Source organism: Catharus ustulatus, chromosome 20 (genome assembly GCF_009819885.2).
Source record: "Catharus ustulatus isolate bCatUst1 chromosome 20, bCatUst1.pri.v2, whole genome shotgun sequence".
In the NCBI taxonomy this organism is placed as follows: Eukaryota; Metazoa; Chordata; class Aves; order Passeriformes; family Turdidae; genus Catharus; species Catharus ustulatus.
Genome location: NC_046240.1, coordinates 4,222,840 through 4,240,796, shown reverse-complemented (window position 1 = coordinate 4,240,796; position 17,957 = coordinate 4,222,840). Strand labels below are relative to the sequence as shown.

General features: G+C 43.8%; 1 protein-coding gene across 9 annotated transcripts in view; it reads right to left on the bottom strand.

The window, feature by feature from the left end:
• The window catches only part of TNRC6C (trinucleotide repeat containing adaptor 6C), a 104,018-nt gene that overhangs the window by 44,792 nt on the left and 41,269 nt on the right, over nucleotides 1–17,957 (bottom strand). For 8 of the 9 annotated variants that reach the window (XM_033076446.2, XM_033076442.2, XM_033076444.2 and 5 more), the window contains exon 4: nucleotides 14,035–14,358. In XM_033076446.2, the coding sequence (XP_032932337.1) occupies nucleotides 14,035–14,358 (324 nt within the window). Of the gene's footprint in view, nucleotides 1–974; nucleotides 1,180–14,034; nucleotides 14,359–17,957 lie in introns of those variants that run through there. The other variant, XM_033076451.2, reaches the window with a different exon arrangement.

Below are 17,957 nucleotides of genomic sequence, written 5' to 3'. Positions count from 1 at the left end.
ATGCAGAACACAGAAAAATCCCAAGGGCCACTGACAGTCCTGCTGGGGATTTTCCTTGGCACACAAAGGTTAGTGATCCTGAGTCAGAATATGTGGAAAAAAGGGCAAATTACTTTCTCTCCCCCCCTCAAAATATAGTTTTCAATTCAACATGAGCAGATCTTTAAAATATTATAAATTAGTTTTTCCAAATCTAAATTAAATGGGAATTGCTGGGAACATTTTAAGTGCTAAATTAAATGTAGCCTAATTTCATAAAGAAAACATGACATAAGCATCTATTTTGAAGCACAGAATATAATAAAGCAGAAAATTTGGGCACTGTAGTGCTAACATTTCAGGTTACCTGCTGCATCCAGCTCTAGGCACAGAGACAGATTTGAAAACTGGCATCTATCTGAACCCCTACAAAGCTCACTCACAACAAGTCTCATGGATTGAGGAAGCTGAAATCTTGCACAGCACACATAACGTGGAAAGGCAGAAAAGAGATGGAAGCATTGAATAAAGCAGCTTTATTTATTTTAAAACTAAACCATAGCTAAGCCCTCACGGGGGAAAGCCTGTTATCCCCTTTTCATTTTCTGCACTACGACATTCAAACGTAGTTCCTTCCCTCTGATGCTGAAAGCTTTCAAATGCATTAAGAAAACAAGCAAAAATAAACAAGACTTTTCATTATTAGTAGAGTTTCCACTAAATGCTACCTCTCCGACACAAAAGCAGCAGTAGAAAACACCAAATCATTGCATTTTTCTGCTCAGTGCAACATATCTTTACAAGCAGCTCGCTGCGAAGACGCCATTTTATCAAACCTGAAACGCAGCCAAAAGCTCAGGACGCTGTGCTGCTGCTCTCTCGCTGAAATGTTATGTAATAAATTGATTTAACAGAAGCAGATGCTATTTTCTCAGGGTTAGGGTTACTTTCTCTCTTTTTTTGGCTCTAAAAAGGGCTGATGGGTAATAAAATACCTGAAGAAAGGAGCCGCCCAACCATCCTAGGAGACGCTACATTGTGTGCAGAGCTGTTTCTACTCCTGCCTCTACGCTCTCCAGGGCTCCCGGCTTCAATATGTCGGCTGTGTACAGTGTAAGCCTCATCCTGTAGAGCTGCCAAGAAAATCTCTGTGTGCGAGCGCGCCCAGACAACCTGCGAGCCCGGCCGGGCCTCGGCTGCACTGGCTATGGAAATGCCCTTTCCACGCACAGCCCTCCTCCCCCTCCCCAGCCCCGCTCCCCGGCTCTAGGTGAAGCTATCAACAGAGCAGGATTTTTAAGCTTTGATTATCTAATTGCAGCTGACACTAAACCGATCTTCCTTCCTCTTTAAATTCTTTCAACTGTCACAAAACATTTTCACTTCAGGACCCAGCTACAATTAGCGCCCGTAGCTGCTTTTCTGCCGTTTTGAAAGTCAGCCAAGAGAAGACGCGGGCGCTGCCGAACGCCTGCCCCGGCTGCTGCCTCCTGCCTGGGCTTCTCCTCCTTCTCCTGCCCCATCTCCTTCCTCCTGCCTGGACTTCTCCTCCTTCTCCTGCCCCAGCTCCTGCCTGGAGCCCTCCCCTCCTTCCTCATCTCCTGCCCAGTGTCCTCCTCCTTCCTCCTGCCCCATCTCCTGCCAGGGGTTCTCCTCCTTTCTCCTGCCCCATACCCTGCCCAGAGTCCTCCTCTCTCTCCCAGCCCCATCTCCTGCCTCCTGTCTCGTGCTCTCCTCCCTCTCCCAGCCCCATCTCCTGCCCAGTGTTCTCCTCCCTCCCATTCCCAGCCCCATCTCCTGTCCAGTGTTCTCCTCCCTCCCTCTCCCAGTCCCATCTCCTGCCCAGTGTTCTCCTCCCTCCCATTCCCAGCCCCATCTCCTGCCCAGTGTCCTCCTCCCTCTCCCAGCCCCATCTCCTGCCCAAGTGTCCTCCTCCCATTGCCAGTCCCATCTCCTGCCCAGTGTTCTCCTCCCATTCCCAGCCCCATCTCCTGCCCAGTGTTCTCCTCCCAGCCCCAGTGCCAGCTCCTGCCTCTGGTTCTCCTCCCTGCCCTGGCTCCTTCTGTGCCAAGCGTCCTCTCCCCTGCCCCAGCTCCCGCCCGCCGCCCTCCTCCGTGCCCCAGCGGCAGCTCCCAAGTCCCAGATGTACCCTGGACTGCTGCCAAGCCCTTAATGACTTCCCTGCCTCTATCTAAACCAGCTCTAAGTGGCAAACGCGAGCGCATTAATCAGTAGCGCGGTTGTTTATGGAGCAGGGAAGAGCTGCCCGAACAATGCGGCAGCAGCGGGCGCTGCCTCACAGCGGGACCGACCATCTTGGAACACCCTGGGCCGAGCGCCCCAGCTCCCTCCAAGGCACAGCAGCACTCAGGGCGAGCACAATGGGGTCAGCTTTACATTTTTAGGGCCTAAAGATCGCCATAAATCCCGAGATTGCCCGTAGAGGGCTTTTATCAGTGCCCACACGCAAATCTCGAAGGCTAATTCACACAAACTTCCAGCATGTCCAATTTACGATTATTTCCCCTCCTACCTGCCCCAAATACATATTAATGGCGTGGTGAATGGGGCACGTTTCAACTTTGCTGTTTCCTGTCACTGCTCTGTGCTGGATCTCACACCAATGGCTCTTCAAAGCTCCAGCCACACTCTCAGGGTCGCTGCCACTCCAGCACCGAGGCACAATCGCTGCTGCTATTCTTGGCTCGAGAACTGCTCCACTGAAGGATCCTGAAAATAGCTGGTTTCCTCCTGAAGACATTTATTCTCTGTTTCTCAGCAATAGCCTCTGAGTACTGGTCAGGTTCAACCTCATTTCAGAAACAACAGATAAACAGAAATCAAACCTGTTTGGTTTTGTTTCTATTAAGAAAATTATTTCAAATGCACTCAGGAACTAGGTTTGAGAGTCAATTTTGCAAGAATGGTTTTAAGTGGAACTGTTGTTGTGGTATATTACATTCCTTTAAAACTAACTACACATGATTGACATTTCCATTAGTTAAAATGATACGTCATAACTGGGCTCCTTGTATTTTTCCTATAAATATGACAAACTTTCTGTAATCAACTACAATTTAAGTAATTTCACGATTATAAGCCGCACCTGATTATAAGACACACATCTGGGTGTTGGCTACTGTCTTGGGTTACAATACAGAGTGTGATAAAAAGTATCTATTCTATCACCATCTGTTGAGGGTGGGGGCAGTGATCCTTCCACGGGAGATATTCTGCTAATGGGCCGTCCATTGAAACCAGGCAGGGCATTGTTCTTTATCTTTTCACAACCCATCCTTCCTCCAGCCAGTCATTTTCTGCTCATGGCCATTGAGTCCCACTGTGGGACTGATAAAATTACTGCATCCCATTGGGAGTTGCTCCAGCCAGGGGGAAGAGCCCAACATTTCTTACCAAGATAAAAACAGAGGTTTTGGGACACTAAGGGAGCCCCTTTCTCCACTGGACTCCAGAGGAAAACCGGATTTCTCCACATCACCACTGGAGCTGCGGAGGGAAACTGCACCTTGTACAGGAGCACTGCTCCAACTGAGCCACATCTGTCACTGCAGGAGGATGCAGCCACCATGGAATGGGACTGCTGCCAGCACCCTGCCTGACGGGTGTCAGGTTGTACTCTGGCTTTGTCAGGGTTTGGAGTTTGTTTCTTTGTAGTGCTGTATTTCTATTTTAATTTCCCTAGAAAAGAACTGTTATTCCTAATTCCCATATCTATGCCTGGGAGCCCTTTGAGTTCAAAATTATAATAATTTGGAGGGAGGGGGTTTACATTCTCCATTTCAAAAAGAACTTCCTGCCTTTCTCAGCAGACACCTGTCCTCCAAACTAAAACAGAACTTTTCATTCTTTGTCCATATATAAGCCGCACCTGATTATAAGCTGCACTTCTGGGTTTGGACCAAAATTTTAGTCAAAATGGTGCGGTTTATAATCGTGAAATTACTGTAGTTATATAGGGCACCTATTGAAGGGGACTGTTTTTACCAGTCGGGGTACATAGAAAGGCAAGGAAGAAATGAGTCAGAGCCCACTAAAAAGCTTGGGAGTAAAATGAAATGCAGCTTCCAACCAACAGTGATGGCACAGCACATCTGTTCCCTTCTTATCTTGGACCCACTCAGATGGGAAATGTGTCTCATAAATTTGAAATTCACTATTATTAATACCTGAAGACTAAAAGTGGGGATGCAGCCCACTCACCTGGTCTAAGGAACTATTCCTGAGACACACAAGGTAACACTATCCCAACCCAGCAAGAAAGGCCTCCAGCAACGGAGCCTGCACATTCCCAAGTGCTCTATCTCACTTCTCAAGACAGCTTTCATAACACAACCATTTTCCTAATGTCCACCCTCAATCTTCCTTGTTGAAATTGAAGCCCATAATTTCTTATCTGATCCATCACAGGCACACAGAAGATGTAATTTCCTTCCCTGCAGCAGCCATTTAGGCATCTCAGCATTTACAATTCCCATCTTCGTTTCACTCAGCAGCTCCAATTCCTTCCTTCTTGGCAAGGCTTTTCTCCAAGATCTCTACCCATTCCTGTTGCATTCTTCTGCTTTTTCCAAGTGGTTCCTTCTGAAGCACAGTACCTCCAGCTGGAATGTTCAGAGGCCTTATCCCACATGTCCCACAGGAAGCAGTGCTGCCTCTAGCCCTCAGTGACTGTTCTCCTTTTAGCACATTAATCAAGTTTACCCTGTGACCAAATTCCTTTCTGCAGCGTGAGACCTACACACCTGTATTTGACTACAGAGCTGCTCTGGTCAAAGAAAGAAACTTTCCTATTTCTTTATTTTTTTTATCCAACTGCACAGTTATGTCATCACTACTCCATACTGTAACTTTGCCTTTCTGTTGCCTAGCACTCTTCTCCAGTTGGTCTCAATCAAAAATTTATTGAAGGCTGTTGTTCAGCTATCCCCTTTGGCATAACCTGCTCTCCACAAACCCCAGTGACTCTGCATTCCTCTCCTGAAAAGTTCAACATGCACAGAAATGGCTGCTTTGGGGTTTTTTCCCCTTAGGATCATTCTAACAGTTACTCTGATTTACACTTCCTCAGTTCTAACTTTCTCACCTCTTAACCTCTTAACAGTGGTGGACTTTTTTCTCTTTTAAGAGTTTTCATACTCTTAAAGTGACCACATTGCTCCAATCTATCCTCTGCTTAGTCTACTATGAATGTAATCATTTCCAGACAACTGGACACTCTATTTCCTGAAGTGCTCTAAGTTGAGGTAGCTTTAGTTCTAAATTTACAGATGAAGGGGAAAGGTATTTAAAGTATTCCTGATGCCATCCATCAGTGGTTCCCTCTGTCCCACTGACCTTGCCTTTTACTACTGACTCACTTATGACTGAGTGACCTTTTATTCTTTGGGGCTTTTTTTCCTCCAAACTGCTAGGAATGTCTTTATTTCTTTCTAGTAGCATTATATATAATTCCTGAGCTGTACAAATTCAGATTTCCTGTAATTTTCACATGTGTATCTGGGACTTTCTCTTCTTCCCAAGGACTAAACTCCTACCTATTCCCTGGTCACTTGGACCTTAGTTGCTTTCTACTTTTACTTCTCCATCATCAGGACAGGTCCTGCTACTTGGTCCCTTCATGTACTTTATTAGAAAACTGCCACCTGCACATCTGACCACCTTGCCAGGCAATTTCCTGACCTTGATTTCCTCAAATACCTGGACAACTCCTGTCCCTGGCTGTCCCTGCAGCACAGCCAGCCACAGTGAAGGTGGAGAAGAGATGCAGCTCTGCAGCTCCTGAAGCAAAAGCAGCCACCTTCGAGCCATCAAGCTTTTGCTTCACTCTTTGAAAATGAGGGCAGCAGAACTACAAAAGCACCTCAGTTATTTACCTTTCTGCAGATTTCTATTTTTCCTTCTCCCTGTGCAAAATTCTAATCACTGTCAAAGAGACTTGAAGCAGCAGATTTATTTTTCATGCTCTGCTTGCCTGATGCCAGATAACATCCACAATACAGAAAAATTTGTTCCAAAGATTAGTTTACTGATGAGTTTTTACCGTAATTTTTCATTCCTAATGCTCATGTTTGGGCTACACAGAGATTGCCACTTCTTGTATTCAAAGCATTATAAGGAGTTTTTGAAAATTTTGATGGGAGACAAAACTCTAAACTAGCTGAGACTCACTTCTCACAACTTTCTTGTCACTGCAGTTCAGAAAATTTTCATCATCCAGGAGACAGAACCACAGGTTAGATCCCTTATCTGTGTTATCTGCTACATTTATGGCCTTGTGTGGCGTAAGTGTGGCATAAGAGTATGAAAACTCTTAAAAGAGAAAAAAGTCCACCAATGTTACGAGGTGAGAAAGTTAGAACTGAGGAAGTGTAAATCAGAGTAACTGTTAGAATGATCCTAAGGGGAAAAAACCCCAAAGCAGCCATTTCTGTGCATGTTGAACTTTTCAGGAGAGGAATGCAGAGTCACTGGGGTTTGTGGAGAGCAGGTTATGCCAAAGGGGATAGCTGAACAACAGCCTTCAATAAACTTTTGATTGAGACCAACTGGAGAAGAGTGCTAGGCAACAGAAAGGCAAAGTTACAGTATGGAGTAGTGATGACACAACTGTGCAGTTGGATAAAAAAATCTTCCTTTTGTCTGAATATACACCTGGCACCAGTGACCTCTGGGAATGCTGCCTGATTTCCAGGGCCACAGTCACACACCAAGTGCTACCAAATGCTAAACAAAGCCCTGAGGACAACAGGAGAAGACAGAAACACAATCACCTCTTACACCTCAACACCCCCTTACAGCACTAATTAAGTGAGACTAGTGGCAAAAGATGTAATCAAGCCAAATTCTGGTAATTTTCCCCATGTTTTCATCCCAGTAGTAGGAAAACTGCTCCAAGAGTTACAGAAATGTGTGTAAGGATTGAAGCTGTCAGGAGTTTCTTGGCAGGATGGAATTGTGTTTGTTATGGACATTCACCTTCCACTGAAGCAGCATGAAGAGCCAATTCCTTTCTTCATTTGAGATCAATAGACATGACACCATGAAGAACATCTTCCAGGTATTATGGAGATTTTTTAAAGTGTATTTTCTGTATAAAGTGTGAAATTATATACATAGGAACTGTGCAAACACAATGAATAAATATTACCTAATTTCTACTTTAAAGCTTTTAGTAATTTAACTATTACATATGGAAAACTGTGCTCTGGGAGCTCCAGAATAAATCCATTTTAAAAGTTTCTGGTTTTAATTGTGCAACTTTCCAACTAAAAGCAAAAACACAGTAATGTTTTGCCAGCAAAGATATGCTGCTAATGGAATTGCAGAATATGGGCCCAAAGAGGTGAAGTTCAGCAAATCATTTCCATAAAAGCACTTTTCACATGTGCTTTGTTTGTCAAGCTCAGCCTGTTTGCAATGCCTCCAGGAGATCAAGCTAAATCTTATTTCAGACTTTTGAAATTAAACATTATTAATATATTTCAGAACTGCTTTGGCACGTGCATGCCTTACCTACAGCCATCACAAATCACAATGAGCTGAACTGCTCAAGATGAATTCTTCAAGCCTGACTTTAGAAGAAAGATCTTCATTACCTTGCTGGATCTGATGAAACAATTGTATGTCAAAGCTTTTCAGTGTTTTCCAACTATACTGACTGGCTTTAGAGGGCAAGATAATCTGTCCCTAAAACTTTTCTCCAAATTTGACTTTACAACCATATAAAATATCCCAGTCTGTGGTAATTCTGAAGTAACTGCAGTTAAAGGATTGGATGTTTGGAATGAGTATTGTCAGACATGACTTTAACGGTAACCAGCATATTTTAATCTTGATTCCTAACAAATTATCAAAAACCAAAGTTAATACAAAGAGATTATAACCAGAGTTAACCTGCCACAGAAGAGCACTCAGCAACTTCCAGCTGCCCACTTCAAGGTTCACACCACATAAGCATGAATCTCAACTGCAGCTAAAGAAATCTTCAAACACAAAACAAACCTTCTAGCTCCAGAAAAAAGAAGAATAAAGTTCAGCACAAAATCTGGCATCAGCCCACATGCAAAAAATGAATCTCTCTTTGTAACTGCTGTCAAATTCTCACTTCACAACAAACAACAGAGAGAACAAATTAAGAGTGTAGCTCGAGCTGCCACAATGCTGGTGTGTTTACTCATTCTGATTACTGCAGGAGTTACTTGCTCTCATTTCTTTCTGCACTTTGGAAACAAATAATATGGATCTGTTCTGCAAAATACTCAACTTGCCAATAAAAAGATGGGCACAAGTTCCACCCTGACTCCTGCAGGACGTGGTAGGTTTTTGAGTTGACAGATGGTGGTTTCACAGTGCTGAATTTCAGCAAAGTCAAAGGCATCTTGGAGGAGAACTGATTACTTCTTTTGATCTCTGTTCTAATAATCATCAAACACACTGGTTGCCTGGAGACTCCTATGTAAAATTCATCTTTTGTAAAGAAACTAAGAAATCTCTGTTACTTGTTATTTTTAATCTCCCATGGTTTCTTCCAGAAATTATCCTAATTCTTTTAGACCTCGTGGCAAAGGATCACTCCAATAATTCAATTAATAGGAAAATGCCTCACACCTTAATGAGGGAAGTTAACCACTCACCTGTTTAGTGGAGTCAGATGGCAAAGTGGGGAGGGAAAAGATAAAGGGTCTCATCTTTAAGTAAAAATAACAATCTAGACTAGATAACAAAATATTGCTCAGAAAGTAGAGATACATCTTTCCTCAGTGTAATCCTGGAAAGGGTTACAGAGGAGGCAGGTCAAGAACAAACTCTGTAGCTCAATACAGACATTCCAGGCAAGTAACTATTCTACTCCAAAGTACTTCAGAAAACAGTTCCATAATAGCTAACAATGAATAAAAGACTGTTTTCAAGGGGTAAGATTTCTAAAATATTCTATGCAATTTGAAATGTTTTAATTTCAGTTTGTCTGGTTAATGTTTTAGAGATTACCTTAAGAGAGAAACAAAAAATCCCTGCTCTCATCCACTTCATTGATATTTCTAGGTGATAAACCTGACAAAGAATATATTAGTGGCCATTAATTCCCACTTGCCTTACATTGGCAGAACATCCTTTTTAATTCATGACATTGCAGTTAAGTTCTGATAAGTGTTTTGGATAGGCCAAGGCAGCAGATAACAGGGGCTGCTGATAAGAGAATAAAGAGATAAAATAGTGTGATTTTTAGTAGAGACTGGCAATGACTCTCTAACAGTATTCCTTGTGCCTGGGTAGTTATAAATGAGGCCTGAAAGGAGCCTCATTTATAGATGCATAATTACAAATTAACTCTGAAGAGACATGATGATGTAAGAAGAAATGCTACAGACATGAACTCACATCAAGCATCTTCTGGATACAAGATGCTCATATAGGGCAATCCTGACTCTTGGATTAGCCCAGGTCACCCATAAAAAGGTGTTGCTGTGGTTCATGGTGAGCCTCAAGGAGCCAGTCTGGCTTGTGCAGAAGGCAGCCCAGGTGTGAGGGGCTCTGGGCAGGACAGGAGGGAGCCCTGAGCACGGCTGCATCACTGAATTCACACCTTGAGCATGTCCAGTAATGCCCCTGCAGGGATCCCCCTCCCACAGTGCAGGTGCTGTTCAGGCAGACAATTCTGGACAAGTTTGAATTTTTTGTTCCTTCCCATCATTTCCCCAGAGAACTTTTACCTGCAAAGACTCTTCAGTAAATGGAATACCCAAGGAGCCAGAGAGACATTTAAAGGAAAGAGCTCCTACTGATGCTAAGGAAGACGGCAAAAAGCTTTATTTCAATAAATATTTCTTAGTGAGAATCCTCCTGTTTAAAATTCTTCATTTTCATATTCACAAAAACATACCAGTTTGAGTAAGATTTCTGGGGAAAATTTAATGTTTACAGGATATAGAATTTCCTATTTTTTCTAAATCTAACAGTCACTCAAATCCCAACAGCTGAGATGAAAAAGCTTTGGCCTTCCCTGGGTACTCTTCCTACTTCTTTGCTCTTTATGCTCGACAAGATGAAAACAAAAGCCTGTAAGAGAGACTGAGTAAGACTGTGAAATGTGCAATTCATGGCTGCAAAGGTCTCTCAGGAGAGAGATACTCCTCCCCTGGCCTCCCAGGGCAGCCAGGCACAGAGCTGCTGTCATTACAAGTCGAGCTGGACATTTATTTTTTTCCTCCTGGGCCTGCAGTCAGTAAATGAGCTGATGCTCCACCTGCTGGAAAGAGCTCCAGAATTCAGCAAGTTCCTTCTGTGTGGAAAAGGCCATCACTGAAATCTCAAAACACCACCTCATGTCAGCACACAAAACGGTAGCTAAGATTTGGTTTAATATCCTGTTTGGTGTGCAGATCTTGTGGTGACTCTGAAACTTTTTATTTTGACTTTACAGAGTAAAGAGCAACAGGATAATTGTGACTCTATGGACAAACTGCTATTGAGCAATTAAAATTGCAGGTTTAGATTTGAAGTGAGGAAGAAATTATTTACTCAAAGGGTGGTAAGGCCAGAGGAGGCCATGGAGATGCTCCCAGGGCTGGAGCCAGGCTGGGAGAGCCGGGGGTGCTCACCTGGAGAGGAGAAGGCTCCAGGGAGAGCTCAGAGCCCCTTGCAGTGACTAAAGGGGCTCCAGGAGAGCTGGAGAGGGACTGGGGACAAGGGATGGAGGGACAGGACACAGGGAATGGCTGTAAGATGAAGAAGGGTAGGTTTAGATGAAATATTAGGAAGAAATTCTCCCCTCTAAAGGTGGTGAGACATTGGTGCCAGGTTGGACAGGACTTGGAGCAATCTGGTCTGGTGGAAGGTGCCCAGCCCATGGCAAGGGGTGCAGTAAGATGAGCTTTAAGCTTACTTCAGCCCAAACCATTCCATGATTATGATGCTAAGTAACACTTTTGCTAAGAGTTTGATCTGAGTTAACTTGTTTGGAGCAATAATTTAAAATGAAGCTGAAAAGCTGCTGCACTGTTTCTTTTCCTCTCATTTCTACTACCTTTTACTGTACTCTGAATTTTTCCAAAGAAGAGTAAAAGAAGCAAAAAATAAAACCCCCTGAACTAATTCAACAGTGTAAAACATCTGCTGAGGGTCACCAAACTGGCTGACATACTACACACAGAGCAAGTTAAAATAAGAATTGGGAAAAAAATAAAGCCTCAAGGTAGGAATGCATCTGGCAAGATCAAAGTTAGACAGCTCGTGCTACACTTGTACAAGCAAAGCTCTTTTATGAGTTATGTTATGATTTACAGTGGCCTTTGTTTCATTAAACTCAAACACAGATGCTTCAGATACATCTACAACGATGCCTGGAAGAAACCTCCTGACCCTCAGGCAGCCTGAGCCACTTCAGCTGTGTGTGCCACATGAATAATGATGAGAGGGGCAGCTCCAATCTCTGCTCCCCAGGACCTGAGGGATGGTTGGAGCTGTGCCAGGGGGGTTTGGGTTGGATATCAGGAAAGGTTCTTCCCCAGAGGGTGCAGAGCTCCAGCAGAGCCTGAACACCACTCCAGGGATGCCCAGGGTGGGATTTTGGGGGGTCTGTCACTGGGTGATCCTTGTGGGTCCCTTCCAGCTCAGGATATGCTATGATTTCTATGGTTCCAGAGTTCTGAAAATAAAGTAATAAACATATCTCTGACACAGAACATTAGTCTGACAGTTAACAAACATTTCCCTAACTACCAGAAGCCAAGAATGTCAGAACCATCCCTGATGAATTGGGATTTGCAGGGAAGATTGTTGTTAGAAAAGTTAGAGAACTGCTGGGAAATGATTACTTTCCATCTCACCAAAGCCAAATACTTGAGAATACAGAAGCAGAACCTCTTTCCTCCCTAAAAAAGAACCATTCTAATAAATAATCAATTGTTCCATTTTGTCTGTTCAGTTTTGAGTTTCTAGGGAGTATCTGAGTGGCATTTTCAAATGTATTTTGATAACTATAGAAGTCATAATTTCAGAGAGAGATTATTCTCTTATCTTACTAAAACTTCTAAGGACAACACCAAAGAATTTTCTCTGCTGTAGTTCTGCTCAGCAGCAAAAAGAGTGAAAGATTTGCTAATGCCCAAAGGGAAAAACTGCAGACAGTTCAGATCCAAATTTTATGATGTTTGACAGTGCTAATGAGTGATAATGAGAATCACTTGAGATCACACAGAAATGACAAATATTCAAGATATCAAACCCCTCCTTTATGATTTAGTCCAGATCACTTTTTAAGCCATGATAACTGTATGCCAGAACAGTCCCTGCCTTGCCTGACATCCCCACAAAGCAGAGATGGAAAAGGGGATGTGCACCACTGAGCTCATCTCTACTGCAAAGCTCACACCATCTCTAGCACAGGAGGGCAAATAAGAAGAGAGCTGCTTATTTCCCATCAGCAGCTTCAGGAAAATGAAGACAATTATTCCTCAACATCCTATTTCCAACAGCCAAAGAAATGTGTGTCTGTCTGAGACCCCACCTCCAGTGCTGTGTCCAGCTCTAGGGCTCCCAACATCAGGATGGAGAGCAGGAAAGAGTCCAGCAGGAGATCCAGAGGAGGCCATGGAGATGCTCCAAGAGCTGGAGCCCCTCTGGAGCCAGGCTGGGGGTGCTCACCTGGAGAGGAGAAGGCTCCAGGGAGAGCTCAGAGCCCCTTGCAGGGCCTGAAGGGGCTCCAGGAGAGCTGGAGAGGGAATGGGGACAAGGGATGGAGGGACAGGACACAGGGAGTGGCTTCTCACTAGTACAGGGAAGAATTAAATGGGATATTTGGATTAAATTTTCCCTGTGGCTGGTGAGGCCCTGGCACAGGCTGCCCAGAGCAGCTGTGGCTGCCCCTGGATCCCTGGCAGTGTCCCAGGCCAGGCTGGACAGGGCTTGGAGCAGCCTGGGACAGTGGGAGGTGTCCCTGCCATGGCAGGGGGCTGGAAATGTCCCTTCCAACTCACACCACTCTGTGACCTACAAGGGACAGAATGAAGTGGTAGAAAGGCCTAAGACACTCAACTACTTTTCCTAAAGTATTGTTTTCCTAAGGTGAAAATAATAATTGAGAGCATAAGCAAGCAAAGGTATAAAAATGCCACAACAGAACATAAGCAAAGTTCCTATTCCTTATTTACAAACATACAAAACACTTTTCGAGGGGCATTAAAATTATCAGAATGATAGATATGACTTGTAAATACCCAAATTACCAATGCTTCTGTAAGAATCATCACTAAATATTTACACTTCCTGAAGATCCATTAAGAAAGAAAAAGAAAACCCAACAAACTGATGAGGGGGAAAAAAAACCCAACAAACTGGAGAAGACCCCACAGCTCCAAGCACTGAAATCTTTCTTTTCTGAGTGGATGCCAGAAATGGCACATTGTGCTGGAGTACCAGTAATGACCAATATGAGGGGGGGGAAAAAAGCCAACTGGAGGAACACCTCACAACTCTGAGCACTAAAATCCTTTCCAAGTTGATGCCAGAAATGGCACATTCTGCTGGAGTGCAAGTAATAACCAATATGAGGGAAAAACCCAACTGGAGGAAGACCCCACAGGTCCGAGCACTGAAATCTTTTACACATGAATGCCAGAAATGGCACATTGTGCTGGAGAACAAGTAATAACCAACATGAGGGAAAAACCCAACTGGAGAAGACCTCACAGTTCCAAGCATTAAAATCATTCCCAAGTGGATGCCAGAAATGGCACATTGTGCTGGAGAACAAGTAATAACCAATATGAGGGAAAAAAAAAAACAACTGGAGGAAGACCCCACAACTCCAAGCACTAAAATCTTTCACAAGTGGATGCCAGAAATGGCACATTGTGCTGTAGAACAAGTAATAACCAACATGAGGGTAAAAACCCAACTGGAGAAGACCCCACAGCTCCGAGCATTAAAATCTTCTACGAGTGGATGCCAGAAACAGCACATTGTGCCAGAGTGTGAGGCCTGCAACGTTCCAATGGAATTTCAGAACAATCTTGGCAGCGGAGGAGCAGCTCTTACCTGGCTGGGCCTTGCTGGGATGCTGCTGTCCCTGCTGAGGAGGAGGAGGAGGGCTGGCTCCCGCTGCTGCCGTGCCCGGCGCCGGGCCGGGGGCGCTCAGAGCCCCGCTGGGCAGTGGCTGCCCCCTCTTTAGGAGCTGCTTCTGTTCCTGCTGGCGGAAGCGGGGGGGCACCTCTCGGGGCAGGTATCGGGACGCCGCAGGCTGCTGCCCGTTAGCAGACGCGCGCTTGCCATTGCTGCTGTTGGTGAGAGTGCTGGTGGAAGTACTGGTACCGGTACCGGCAGGTTGGGGCTGGCTTAAACTGGTCTTAATAGGTTCTGGCACTAGGGCAAAAAGAAAATAATAATCATTGGTTTAGGATTTGAAAAGCTATCAGGTTTGTTTTTTTTATTGTAAGTGGTAAACGGTTGTTTTGCAGCTATTGAAAAGTTGGCAGGGTGTGTTACTTTCTGTGTAGGTTTACTTTCTGTGATGGTACTGGAAGCTTTTATGCCCTACTGAAACAAATCATCTGTATGGTTTAAAACAGGAGGGAGGACAAAAGAAAACTTTGACAATTTGGTATTGAACATGCTCGTTTAAAGTGCACCCCTTGAGCCCCCACTGCCCTTTTAGTTCAGCACTTTTGGGGGTGACCTTGCAAATATTAACAGCATATCCCAGGGCCCACAGCCATGACAACAAACATCTTCAGGCTTCTAATAAGATCCCAAACAAACAAGCTAGAAGACCTGATCCACCATCTTATTCAGCACTCACTTTGGGTTCCTTGTGGTCTTTAGCCAAACCTTTGCATCAAACCCTTAGGACACTGCAGTCACCAACATCTGCACTCCAGCATAGATCTGATACCCCCACAGTAATCCAGTCTGGAATGAGCCAGCCAGGCCACCCTGGGATGTGCCTGCACACCTGGCACAGATCACCAGTGTCCCCTGGCAGTGCCAGGTCCCTTTGGGACAGGCAGAATGGAGCAGCTCTGGCTCAGCTCGCCTGGCAGCAGCTGCCAGAGCTCTTTGGTCACCCAGAGAAACTCTTGGAGCTTCTGGGATGAACAGAAGCAAGCACTGCTCCAGCTCATCACAAGCCAAGCCCAACAAGTGCAAAATTCCAGCTCATTCACAGACACACAGGGTTCATCACCCAAGGGCTGGTCACACCTTGTGCCCAAGAACACTGTTCAAATGCTGCTTCATTTCTGTCACAAACACTATAAATCCATGTTCAGCCTCTGTCTGGGCTCTGACACCCCTAGAAAACCAAACAACTTCTACTCCTGCAGCAGTGAACAGCACCAAGGGAATGCTGAGGGTGGGTTCAAAGCAAGCAGGGACTTGACCAAGCAAAAATATGCCAAAAAGCCTGAGAGAACCATCAGCCCTCCACTTCTCCAAGATGTTTGTTTTGGAAGCCTAAATAATTTCACCTGGGATTCTATCTGGAAAAAAAGGAATTCTAAGTATATAAAAATGTGAAGTACCACCAATATCTGAAGAGCAGAGAATAAGCCTTCCTTAGCTGTTCAAAATACACAATCACTTTTGGAAACTGAAATTTAAAAAGTAGATAGAAAGTGTTGTGGAATTCAGAATAACTATTTTCAAATAGCAAATCTGCATATTCAACATGTATGTGAAAACTATTCTGTTTCCACAATAGAACTGGATCTGTTGTTCACATGACAGAAAATAACTCTGACTTCATTGTAATGGGTTTGTTTTAGCTCCTATTGTTTCTGCTACAACTGTTACAGCAATATAAGCATTTACCTCTACTACCACTACCATCACAGAGATGCAAACATTTACAAACAGTGAAACCTGAAGGACTCAGGATTTCTGCAAAGTCATTTACCACAAGGCTCACCCAGAGCACTGCAGACACAGGCTGATCACCCAAAAATAACCCACCATGGCAGCCAGGGAGGCTCTCCAGCTCAGCTCACAGAGCAGGCACACACCCCCTGGTGCCAGCACATGAGAGGGGATGCCAGGGAAGAGGAGGACAAGGACAAGAGAATGGAAACCACTCACTGGCACCATGCCAGCAGAGCTGGGATTTGTCTGGCCCCAAGATTTTCATGAGGAATATTAATGAATTGGAAATGTATTTTAGAAAGCAAGATGGGCAGCTTTTTAAAAGCATTATATTCTCAATATTGTGTGTATATATATATATATCATATCTGATACTTCCAAAGAGGTGTGCACATGTATTTGTTTAAAAATCACTAAGTCATAGAATAGACAACACTTTTCACTTTAATGTAAACTAACAAAGGTGTTTAATCATAAAAGTGAGGCCAGAGAAACCCATTTTCTCAGTGTTAGAATGAATTCTCCCTCTACATATCTGAATCACAGATGAGAGAAAAGAACAAAGAATAAAGAAAATTAAAATATCACTGTACTTTAGAATTAAAATATTTCTGCATATTCATGCTACTGTTTTTCTCTAATCAACACAGCAAAGTAATTTTTATTTTTTACATCAAAATCTCTTTAAAGAGTACTTGAATGGAAGCTCTTGCAAGAATACTGTCTACAAATCGTGGTAGCTGTTTAATTACACCAATGGCAGGGAATAAAGCAAGAAGAGTGAACAACATCATACAAGTGGGCTTCAGCCCTAAATTCCACCTTCATACCAGGCTGGAATTTAGATTTCAAACACAGCAACAATACTTAGAGAATATATATTTCAAAGCCGTGTTCTAAAAGCAATCCTCAGCAATGTTTAACCAGCAATTTTCACTTGATATGCACTGCGAGAAATACCAAATGTTCCAAGTGTCTGCCCTGGACATTCTAATTATGAATTGCTGTGTGATACTGGCAATATCAGCATCTTTGCAAAGCCTGGAGCCATGCCCCTCCCTGCAGGGTGCACCCTGCCACCATGGGTGCCCCTTGCAGCGCACAGAGCCCTTTCCCCACTGCAGGGCACACAGGCAGAGCAGCAGGAGCCTCTCCCAGCAGCCTGGGCACTGGGAGCTCTGCCTTCCATCAGCCCCAAGGGCCGAGCTGCCAATCCACAGAGAGCCCTGGAGCAGCCTGTCCACCCTTTCACCTGCAGGGAATCCACTGTCACAGCTAATGGCACGTGGGTGGCTGCTGCAAAGCCAGGATTCAAACACGGCTTTTAGGGCTAAATTTGCTTGAATGTGAAAATGTTGTTTAAATCGTGGGGGGGGAAAGGATTTAACACCCAGTGATTTTCATAACCAGCACGTGATTAAAGAGCTAAAGCAAAAACATTTAAGTGGAAAGCCTCTTGCAAAAAATACAATTAAAGGCGTAAAATGAAAGCCTTGAGACTGCTTGCTCTTAAGATGTTTGTGATGGGTATCTGCTTACTCTCCATTCTGAGCTGTACATACACTAAACAATGAGCTTGCTTGTAATAATTATCAGTACTTAATGGTATCTAAACTTCTTAATCCAATTTTACCCAAACAAATCCAATAATTACTCCATATGCTTTTTTGATGATTACAATCTCGGGAATCCCAACTGCATAAAAAAGTGTTACGAGCAATTGTAGGTGGATTTTATTAATATAATGAATAGGATCAGTCTAACAGATTTCAATTACAACAATAGCTTTTAAGTACATTTCTATGACATAAGGAAAGAACATGCATAAATGAAAGAAACTGGTTAAGCCACATAATGCTGATTTATGGCAGCTTTTTCCTTTCATTCACCTCATTAACATTTCTCTGTATTTCAGAATCCCCCACTCCAGCTCTATAAAACTTGTATTTCTAAAGCCTTCGAGGAGCAGACATTCCAGAAGAGAAACAGTTAAACCCAGAAATGCATTCTTGGCTGCTACTGTGACAGGATTTATTTACAGCTTCTATTAAACACAGCAGCTCCATTACAAAGTGCTGGATGTGAGGAGAATTTTTGATTATACA